The 11882-nt window shown below is 38.0% G+C and overlaps 1 protein-coding gene and 2 pseudogenes across 1 annotated transcript; 1 reads left to right on the plus strand and 2 right to left on the minus strand.

Annotated features, from left to right (window-relative positions):
• LOC147443687 (uncharacterized) overlaps positions 1-3687 on the plus strand; it is a 92005-nt pseudogene extending 88318 nt beyond the window's left edge.
• Positions 3688-6982: 3295 nt separating this feature from the next.
• Positions 6983-8287, minus strand: LOC147443688 (uncharacterized). Its single transcript, XM_086528028.1, has 9 exons — positions 8270-8287; positions 8132-8191; positions 7988-8047; positions 7906-7916; positions 7782-7842; positions 7646-7681; positions 7482-7551; positions 7335-7396; positions 6983-7252 (listed from the first exon to the last, which is right to left on the minus strand). Exons 1-9 carry the CDS (start codon positions 8285-8287, stop codon positions 6983-6985), a joined length of 648 nt encoding a protein of 215 aa, XP_086384154.1.
• Positions 8288-8414: 127 nt separating this feature from the next.
• LOC147443689 (uncharacterized) lies at positions 8415-11532 on the minus strand (annotated as a pseudogene).
• Positions 11533-11882: the final 350 nt, after the last annotated feature.

An 11882-nucleotide genomic window follows, 5' to 3' on the forward strand; every position in this document is an offset into this window, starting at 1 on the left:
GTAGAGCAGTTAGCTATTATTTTCTAAAATAATTATTTCTTTACCATATATTCCTATATAAGAATGGGTTCCCATTCACGCCGTGATTGTAAGAGGGATAGAAATAGGCCATTACCTCTTAACGTTCTTGGTGTGGAGGAAGAGCATGCTTGCATGGAAGAAAAGAGAAAAAAATATTGAGAGTGTAAGTGACGACAAAGGGATCGAGCTCGTGGAGAGTCGAAGAATGATTCCAAAATCCCTCCTCCTTCTCATATGCGTGATGATCATGATGCCACTCCTCATTCTCCCACCACCCTTCATCATGATTCTTTGGATGTTCCCACATTACCTCTAGCCTCCGAGCAGATTGCGATGAGGTGTTTTCATGGGCTTGATATCCCATCTTAGGTACATGTGTTAGGGGAGTTGATTCACCTCCCTTCTATGACATGATGTGTGTAGGCTATCACAATTTCTAGCACTTGGATGAGAAGGACTACTAGACATGTGGTACATAGTATTCAAGGGACATATTCTAGACTTTCTAGGAGGTCTACAAGGGATGCACTTGCCGCTAGGCATGCTATTGTTCATACTATTACCGCACTAGGCATATCAAGTAGCCCACATTCTACTTCTCAATTATTTCTCATTTTTCTTTGAGAGATGGTACGAGATGGAGATAGAGATTAGATTTAGGTGATTCAGAGGCATTATGGGCTAGCTCTAGATGTGCTCTTAAATCTTTGTGCATACTAGTACTAGAGATCAGATATTTGATTGAGAGATTCTGGGAGGAGCACTCTCGTGCCTCACCAGAATTCAAAGAGCACCATGCCACAGAATTGGTAGAGGGTAGTTTGAGGAGCATGGAGCATGTTTTCTAGAGATGACACATACTCAGTTGTATCTTATGTTTCAATGTATTCACTCAGATATAGTGATTGGTCAGAGGTCATTTGAGGCTTGTAAGCCTTGGTTTGCGCGATCCACATCAATTCGAAAGGCATGCCTATGTAGATGGCATATACAATTTGATCTATATGATGGTGTCTTTTCGTAGTTGTCTAGGAATAGAGCAGCACTCCCTCGTATTGTACAAGATTTTGTTCATATGATATTATGTGCTCGATCTCAAGCACACTGGTAGGCATTTGTGTAGGGGTCATGCATATCATGTGGAGACTTGGCCATGATTCCCTTTTTCCCAAAGGATAGTGATAGAGAGGAGACAGTTCCATGGCAGTAGTATCAGTATTAGATTAGAGATCTACCAGGTGGTGGGCGATCTAGGAGATTAGCTTTATCGTCTCGCTCTTCATCTTGCCGGGACTTCATTGTGGCATTTTGTGAGCAAATATACATGTATGTGTAGCATGCCAATAGAGTGAAATGGCAAGATCAATAGTATCGACACTGTCTATCTCACCTCTCCATCAGCACAATAGTCTCTATGGTTGACTTTACTCAGAACTACACATTGTGCCCCAACGAGAGATACAATTAGAGTATTATTTCTCTCAGCATGAATGTGAATTTTATAATAATTGCTTTTGTCTTTATTTAAAAAAATTATGCTATCACCATGCATGGTTTTATTCATGATATATGATAGAGCTTACACTTTTACAAATCATTTCATTTTTTTTAATGATGTAGAGGTGGCTATCATGGTGCACATATGTTACCGCCATGTGGATGTGGATGTGGATGGACACACATCCATCGATACAGAGCAACACATAGTTCGTGATTATCACTTCTACATTAGTGATGATCCCCGGGGGATTCACTCTATATACAAAACGGGACGCCACCTTCGAGCGGACAACTTTGATAAAACCCCTATATACGACTCCTATTAGGAAAAATGACCCCCCTTTCTACGCTTATACGACAATCAATGAAGAAAACTAGCATACCCCTATCTTACATATAAAATTTAGTTCTCACATTATCTAACTGAGTAAAACTAGTTAAAGAGTGTGTAGCATAGTGGCTAACAACGTATAAGCAGCCTCTTTTGTTGATAACGAGATGTACTCTCAATGTATCTTAGTTTGGCTTTCAAACTATGTGCCCGATCAACCTGCACTCTGGCTAATTGTGACCCATTCAAAGCTGGTGTAAATCAACCCTTGACCTGCTCTAAATCAGCCCTTACCTATGACCGGCTTGATACAAAATTTGATGTGTGGCTTGATTAAAAACTTCCCAAAATTCATATGTGTTCTAGTGCACACCGGTGTGACCAATCGTTACAAGTAATCAACCTAGGTCAGTCCCCCCCCACCCACCCCATAGATATGATACCCCCTCCCTTATTTCTAAGCTTGGGAGATAGATTATTGGGGCCTGCCCCTAACTTATATGCTTATGTGACTTGTAAAAAAACCCCCTCCCCTACACTTACGTGGTGCGGTAAGTTTTCCATGGTGAATCCCCCGGGTGATGATCGCTCCCATAGTACCGAGTTTGTCTAGTATTGCTTTTGTTGCAATGATGAGCACTTGACTGATATAGGATTCACAGTGAAGCAACGATGGATATGATCAGATGAGTGTGGGGCACAATTTAAGACTGCGCAACACTTTTTATGGTTGTGACAATGGCACACGACTTCTCGTGTTCTAGTTCTTTGGAGCTTCTTTGAGACTGGGCATGGGAAGGGAGAGCACGATGATGCAGGTGCTTGTGTGAAACGTGCCCTTCTATGATATCAACTTCAGCATGATAATATTCAACTTTGTGATACACAACATGTTGTGGATTAGTGTATACAGCACATACGGACGTAAGCAGCCTCTTATTTTTTGCGGCATGATGCTTAATAGGTATACATACTTTTGGCTTGTGAGGAGTGATGATATTGCTAGTGTTGAGAGCTTTGATTGTATCACACAATCAAAGGCACCCAACAACTACATAGTATATTGAGTTTGGATCACCCAAACCCAACTATCTACACTCAAGCACTTGCATGTTTTTGTGGGTGATGCATCGATGGACATTGGGGCCGTTGTCTTGATACTGAGTGGGTTACATATTGGAGCGAGCAGTGCTATGACCTATTCATAGGACACAGAGAGACAAGATGATGAGCAGGAGTAGGAGTAGGAGTAAGAGTAGGAGCAGGGGATGGGCTTATATGTACACACACACACACACACACACACACACACACATATAGTACATAAATTAGTTTTGGTATTTTTATAGACTTTGCTAGAGATATTATTTGTTTAATATGATTATATCTTTTGTCAAACTCATTGATAATTGTACTTATATTTAAACAGTGCTACCATTGCAACTTATATCCATTATTACACATGTAGTGGGGTTTGGATTTTCTCCTTTGTCTATGATACTCTTACAGATGATTTGGATATCGGTGACATATTTGCTATTATTGTCGAGAGTGATAACAGTGAAGTGGTGGAGTATTACCTTTTACAGTATACTAAGCCAAAACATATTTTAGATCAAGACACAATCGACGGTTATCGCCAGGTGTTTAAGCATCATAATATCGTTGTTACTGGTAGATATTTTGTACATATTGGTGAGCTTGATGATAGCAAACATATTGAGTTTGCACACTACATGTGTAGGAAGGAGGCTATACACTTCTCCCTCCTCGTAGTTGGTGTCAAACTCAAGCTACAAGAGATTATTCATGAGACTTCTGAGACTAGCCCATGACACAGATCATTTTCTTCTAGATATTCACCATGAGAGTATCATTGAGGTCATTAGATCTAGGGAGGGAGCAGATTGATGCTACATGCATGTACACATACATTATCATTTCCTATTTCCTCTACTTATCATTGTATCACATTTTGGAATTGTATCACTTTTTGGATCAGTATGTCGTTATATCATCTTTTGGATCATTATGTCATTGTATGACCTCTGGGATCATTTATTGAGATTAAGGGAGGGATTAAGGGATGCTGGATCTTCTTCGTAGATTAAGGGAGAGATTATGATTGTGAATGAGAATGAGATTGAGATTGTGAGTGTGAATGAGATTGTGATTGAGAATGTGAATGAGAGTGAGAGTGAGATTCTCTCTTTACATGTGCTCGAGGGTGGTTGGGTGGTTAGAGCTTTGTGATTGAGAGTGTTACTTCTCATAATTGATTGTAGCCTATTCATTAGTATCAATAAAGAACTACATCTTGGTTCTCTCCATATTCTACCTATTGTTCTTTATATCTCTTTAAGTGGAGGCGCGTTACAAATGGTATCACAACAGGTGGCAACCCTAATCGATAAAGATGAAGGATTTGGAAACCGGACTTAGAGAATTAGACGAGGTGATTATGTGATTCTACGATGGGGGATCAAGGAAGGAAATCTTTCATGAAGGACTACTCAAAAAATTGATCTCAAATAAGTCATGGAGCCACGAGGACAAAAAGATAAGATACGTCATCTTGCCTCTTTATCTTTTGTTAATTCTTATGTTTTATATTTCTATTTGTTGTATTGGATATATGTCCACTTGCTAAAAGTGGCTACTAAGGACTAGAGCTAGAGAGGGAACTCCAGGAAGGTAGGGAAGGAGCCTCTGATGACAACAACCTTCGAAAACTTGATGTAGAAACCTGATAGAGCGAGCAAAGAGCAAAGCAGCAAGCCACCAACAACAAACCCAAACAACCCAATGCGAAGAACACAAGAAAACAAGACAAGAACACGATGAAAAAGAACAGAAAAAACATCAAAAAACAGACGTAAAACATGCTCAAAAACAAGATTTCAACCACTCGGATACAAGGGGTTGTCTAGCTAGATAGTGTGTTGATTGTAAACTCTAAAGGCTAGACTGCTATGACAATACCAACACCAAGAACTCATACATACAACTGATACATCTCCAATATGTTATAGACAATATATACAACCACCAAAATACCTCCTAGAGGATGAGGTGAACCGTATAGACAATGGTCGGTGGCACGCTAGATGGACACAAGGCCATTGGCTACCGCTCGTCCATCTCTAGCCAAAGTGCTTGTCGACTAGAATCAGCCCATTGGCCTAGGTCCATGCGTCCTCTAGAGCACTGAAATAGAGACTAGTCACTACTAGCAGTACTATAGCCGTCGGGCTACAGGGTTTGTGGGCAGAAACTGTGTTTTCGCATGCACAGCTTCAGCGCAAGGAGGGCAGGAATTGGCGTTGTAGCTGGATCTCTCTCTAGATTCTCTCTTCTCATTCTAGAGTGCTGATTTCCTCTATCTAAGATTGAATTCTCTCTAGATTGTTTTCTCTCTCTATATAACAGTTTTCTTTCTCTCGACATATCTTTTCTCGCTAGAAATTTGCTTCTCAGAAATTCTGGTAAAATTTCACTATAAAACATCACTGATTCTCTCTCTCTCTAGACTATAGAGGACCTTCGTCGCATGTGGCCAGTCTATATGGCTACCCTCCCACTCCCAGCTGATGGCCATTCTGATCACTATTATAAGCATTCTTAATCACTAGAAGTTTTGGACAAATCCTCACAATATTTCCCACATTGTGACTTACCTCAATATCGTGAGCTTCTGTGAGGGAGACGCCGCATACCTAGCTAGGTACAGTGTATGCATTGTATGAAAAACACTAGAAAGACTCCATTTTCCTACACGAGAAAATTTCTAAATCTTCTTGTGTATACAACCTCCCATATAAAGTTGAGCACCAAGCGATAGAGAGGGGATAAAAACCCTCGATGCAATGTCCAACAAGAAGTATTGACATACGCCGTCACAAGAAGCATCTGATATCGGCAAGTGTTAAGTGCATAGAACGAGAACAATGTGCTAGGAAAAGGACTGCAAAATGCACCATGCTCCGAGTCTCGTCTGTTCCGCCCAGGAAAAGGAGGAGTGCCTATCCCTTCTGCTCAACCCTGCCGCTCAAAGCTTATCTCGGCTATTTTCGGTAGAGTTACGTTTAGCAGGGAGCGTTCGGAAGAAAACACTGTCTATATTCTCACCCCTTGCCCATGCATTTTCTCTTCCTCTCTCCTCCCCCTTCTCTTGCTCCTTGTGTGGCTTTATTTAGGCACCTCTCTTCCACAGTTCCGCCTGCATGCATAATGACATTATGTCACGTATGAGTGCTCACATGTCAGACAAGCAACACTTCAAGAATCTTGTCCCATACTATTGAACGTCAGACATCCATAGCATAAAGTGTCAACTAGAGCTTTTATAGCACTACCATAAGGCAATCTTCGACATGAGCAGTTCAGTTGAATTTCAATATTTTTTTGTCAATGTTTGTCAGATCCGAAGCCCGCCTTCTCTACAATCCCATTGGAGAAATTTCTCTTTTGCACGATGTCAAAGCCCGAAAACGACAACGTAGAAACTCCCACATTGAGCTCCGACACTCGCACACCCTCACCTCAATCCATGTGGCATTAAACATGCATTACAAACTAGATGATGGAGAAACCAGTAATCAACCCATGAATCGTTTTGCTACTTTGAAACTAGCCCTGCAAAATCTTGCCGTGTTTAACAGACACCACACAACTTAAGCACAAGGAACTTTTGACCTTTCTCTACATAGCAAAATAAATAAATTCTCTATGTTCTTTACTACTTTAGATATACATACCTAATAAAAGTCCAAACTAGAGAACGTGAAACATTCTCTATGTAGTGATTGAAGCATAGAATCTCATTCTACATATACAAAATTATCTATATAGGTAATTTGAACACCTAATTTCTCTTTCATCTATATGTATAATCCCTAATATCTATATGGAGAAAATCTCTAACTCTTTGTAATTAAAATTGACCATAATTAAATCAACAACTATACTTAAATATCACATCACAAATCATGTAGACAAAACGTATAGAAGACAAATTTTGAGAGCTCACCACATTGCAATGTTTTAAAATGATTAAACAGAGTCACAATTTAAAAGACCATAATAACTTCCTAAAGTCAAAATCACAAGTTTTTGCCATGAAATATGCTTCTAAGAAAGAAGTTCAATATCATTGGCACTCAAAGGTGAGTAGCCATGAATGACTATCTTCTTCATCTCGATTAGCCAACTCGTAACTTGCTTTACCATCAAGTGGCTATCTGGATTTTTCAAATCCTTAGTATAAGCCTTGAAAGTAATCTCCTCTTTCTTCAAATTCAGATACACCTTTCGAAGCAAAAAATACATCTCATTGACTGTTCTCTTCTTAGTGTATACTAATAAGATAGTCTCCATATCCTCTAATGTGTACGAATCCATCTACAAAAGAAAAAACATCTAATAAGATATTTTATACGGATTCACTACTAATCCTTATAAGCATGTATTTTTAAACACTTACCTTTGCAACCTTTTCAAAATCATCATAATCAATATTTTTCTTTGAACTTGTACTCACAATTTAACCATAAAAAGAGAAGAAAGCAATTTTTTACTTAGACTCTTTATAACACAAATTAAGTTTACCCCTAAATTAAGTTATATACCTTTTCGTTGACATTGCTCTCTCTTTTGCGAGCGCTGTCAAGCTCACTAAGTGTTTTCATTTTCTCACTCATCTTCAATATAAAAAGCATAGAATACGAAGTTAAAAATCAAAGCAATAGTCTTTTCCAAGATTATAAAAAGTTAATAAAAGAGAAGAACACTTACCTTTCTCTTTCTGCCACTCTTATGTTGATAACATGGCTCCTAATGAAAGTGATAGCAAAACCATATTATGTTGTAAACTAAAAACTTTAAAAACCAAAACACTCAATAACAAAAAGAAGTATGAAAGGAGAATTACATCTAGAACTTTTGATGAAGAAGTCTCAACGGATGTATCAAGATCTTTGTTTGCTAGGACTCTTTTTTATTGTCCTGTGTGTAATAGCTCTGTGTACGACATTGGAAGAAGCTCATCATTAAACATAGCACCATCCTACATTTTAAAATAACACTTTAACAAAATCCGATTTTGTATTCAAATTATATAAAATCTTTACGACATACCTCATCTTGGTACTCTTTAATTCCATCAATGTTATTAATTTCCATTAAAAACTTATCAGCCTACACGTAGAACAAATGTAACTTTCACGAACAAGCATGTTATGTTAAAAAGAGATAACAAAAAGTAAATTATGAAATATTTACCTTTGATATACCATCAAAGCATAAAAAATCTCCTTTGACTAATACACTTTGGTCATGTTGCTTGAAATAGTAAAATCATGTGTTATAGATACTATATATACACCAATATTCAAAAAGACTGATACTACAAAAAGTTACCTTAAAGCTATCAATCATTTTCTCTTTCTCATCACTAGCATTTGAGACAACATTAACAAAAGGCTGTAAAAGATAACAATAAAAAATAAATAAATTTCAATTGATTATTTAATAATAAGTTACTATTGTAAGAATATTCAATACCTCAAGTGAAATTGTAGGATAGATGTTTTCCTCATTGGACCGACTTTTGCTTTCACTTTTCACAAACATCTCCTATTTAAGGTCATAAATAAAATAATTAAAGAATATTTTTTAAAATATACAAAGTAAATTAAGCAAGTAAAAACAAGGATAACGTTATTATCTACCTTTGACTTTTTGTACTTAAGCTTTGTTTGTTTTGAGGTCACAACCCATTTGTAGATGTCCTCCACATGCCATTTGTATTCAGCTCCTTCCTAAGAAAGCACCGCAATTTTATCATAGTTATCGCGAATAATTTGTATAATCTCATCTTTGCCTTTTGTGTTGTGGCGTAAGTCGGCCAGCATAGAGAAATTACGAAACCATCGACGAACAGTGCGATAGTTATCAAGCATAATTGCATGATGCTCTTTATGCATTTTCTCTAATAGCTCTTTCTCATAGAGCTTATTAGGATCCCTATCCTTCCCCTTTGGTGGACAAAATATATTGTCATAAGAGGGTGCCCTAACTTTTTCTTTACTAGAGGATGAAGAAATCCGTACACCTATAAATAGCATTCACAAAGATTAGTTCTAATAAAGTCAACCACTTTTGAATCATATATTTGATGCTAATAATCAAAGTATGTTACCATTTTTATTTGGCAAAGAATCTCTGTTTTCTGAGGCAGCTATACGAGAGGATTCACTTTGTATTTCTACGCATATTAATGCTAATTAGAAAGTTACTAAACAAATTTCCACTAGAGTAACGTGCTATTGAACAAACATACACTAGTACCTTGCTTGGTCTGAGTTGCAGCTTTAGCCTTTTTAATCATGGCCTCTAGAAATTCTACCAAGTCCAGGTTGTTTACCATAGCTTCAATGTCTTTCGATTGGATCCCAGCCATTTGTACACTAAGCCCAAAATGAACCACATTAATATTATTTCTTTAAAAAATAATCAAATTACTCTCCCCTAAGAAAATATTTACTAACTATGTTTAGATTCAAGTGTTACCTTTTATTCTATAGTCATGATTGCCACATAACAGGAACCTCCGTTATAAAACCTCCAGCAATAATATTTCTTCTTTTTTAAACTATCCATCGCTTGTTACTGCTCTCACACAGCCACCAAGTCTTCCACTCTTCATCTTCTTTCACAACTTTCCATCGTTTCTCTGCATATTGACTCTCAATCTCTGTAATCCATGCAACTTTCACTTGCATGAGAGCATGATCGACAGCCCTTACAACGGCATACTGTAATGTGCTAAAAGAACACAAAGGGTTTAGGGTTGGTTTCATTAGGATAATGTCATTCTCCTTAATCCAAGGTGGAATACTTCCAATACAACCAGGCTCAACTAGTCGTTGTCTTAGTTGTAAGTCTTTAGTTTCATATGCAATTATATTGTTTCCACAATGAAAAGCTATAAACTTGTGTAACAAAGACTCGATGGGTCTTATGCAATCCCAAGTATAGGGCATAACTCTTTGTTGAAGAAGATTCATTCCTGTAGTACTATCAATTTGTAAGATGTCATGCCCTTGAATATATGAAATCCTCTGGCGATAATAGTTCCCTCCAAAGAATATTCTCAAGTTTCCATTATCCTCAATTGAGAAGAAGTGGTTGATGCAAGCCTTCCAATGTCCCACATTATTGGTTGTGTATTCCCTTCATCGCACGAGACCACTACATTATCTCCAACCTTGTAAAGTTCTCCTTTGAAGAAGACCTTGTTATAAACCCCAACATTTGTTGCATCTTTATTTAAATACTCAACACAAAATATTTTCTCCTCTAAAGTTGTATCTCGGTAAGATCTTTTCTTCCCACCAATGACAATCCCCTTTTGTCCAAGCACTTATGTACATGGGGAGTCCACATTGAGCCTCGTGGCCACACCCCACAAAATTTTGGCTTTCTCTATTGAAGAGACTTTCAAAATCCCACATCCATGCCACTCTGGACAATGTAACCAATTGTCATTGTCAACTAAGTAACCTTCTGGGGAGACCAGAGAATTATGAAAAGCTTTAAAGATCCTTTGTGTTGGTAGAAGTCTATCTCTATCTATTTTAACATTTGAGAAAACTCTAGTGAAGAGTAACCTTCGATGGTAGTTCACCAAAGACAGCTCATCCTCCTTGTGATTTGTCTTCACACGAACATAAATAGACACCATGCGCTCATATAAATAGCACCATATTACATCATGACTGCCGTGGCGCAAAATGTCATCAATAATTTCACCAAACCCTAACCAAACATATAGAAAATCAAAATAACCTTATAAATTCAATTTATTTATAGGAGAATATGCATAACCTGCAACATGCTCCAGTGGAGCTGAGTTCGAACCAAAAATCTCTTCTGTTTTAACTCTCCATGATGCAAGGAGTTTGCGTATCAAACTTATATCTTCCAGAGACCATCCATTATCTCTAGTGAAGTTGAAAAATAAATGGGAAATTTCTATGAGAAGAAGACCTAAATCAAACAGGTCTTTGGGTACTCCCCTCACTTCACATAGCACATATGGTAAGCACCATTGAATAAACTTCTGATTCTCCTCTGCCTTGTAGCTCTCATGATACTTGCTGGGAAATCTAGGCCAACGACCATAGCGAATGTGAGTAGGGACAACTCTACTCACTCTTTTAGTGGCATCATCAACCATGTTTTTCACATCATTACTTAGGGATTTCATGAGAGCACCAATATATTTCAAGAACATGTTTAATGACAATATATGCATACAATCAGAAATTAGGTCAAGATGTGGATTAAACCCATGTAGGTCATAAAATCTCCACAATGGAGACACTCTAGAAAGACCACATTCCTTGAGAGGGCTTCACGCTGGCCCTTTGAGAAGGCCCTTTTGGAGGCTAAGATAACAGTAGTGGACTCCTCTATCTGACTCTTTGCAGGAGGATATCGGAATTGATACCTGTTGTTGTCATAAACGTATGTTCCACATCCTTCACTATCCAAACGAGCACTTGCCTTGCATCTACGACAAAAGGATTGCCCTCCTTTAAAGCAGCCGATCTTGCATTGGGCCGGGTGATCTCCGGTCACCATCATCAACATAGCGAAGAGGACATAGGGGACAACATTGGGATCAAATCAAGAGGGTAATTGAACTCTATCTCTATTCCATCGACAAACAACCTCTCCAAGCCCTCCATTAAAGGCCTCAAAAAAACATGAAACAACTTTGATGAACTCCCAATTATCTTCTTGCAGCTGAAGGGTATAAAAACCACTGGCAAAGCTCCTACCTCTGATTTTTTCCCACCATTAAGAATCTTTATCTCCACTACTCCACAATTCTTTTGAGTAGTTTGAGATGTTTGAAAACCATCCCAATGCAAAAGCAATGCAAAGTTTCGTGGATCACCCTACAAGTTTTAAGAAATAAACGTATAAGTCTTATCAAATAACACCTATGCACAAAGAAGAATGG

The sequence above is a fragment of the Adiantum capillus-veneris genome, chromosome 13 (genome assembly GCF_014529385.1).
Source record: "Adiantum capillus-veneris isolate H3 chromosome 13, ASM1452938v2, whole genome shotgun sequence".
NCBI lineage: Eukaryota > Viridiplantae > Streptophyta > Polypodiopsida > Polypodiales > Pteridaceae > Adiantum > Adiantum capillus-veneris.

Coding starts and splice junctions, on each gene's coding strand:
- LOC147443688 (XM_086528028.1), bottom strand. Junction 7,682..7,781: donor CTTCATCAAAAGTTCTAGAT/GTAATTCTCCTT, acceptor TTTCATTAGGAG/CCATGTTATCAACATAAGAG. Junction 7,397..7,481: donor AGAGAGCAATGTCAACGAAA/AGGTATATAACT, acceptor CTTTTTATGGTT/AAATTGTGAGTACAAGTTCA.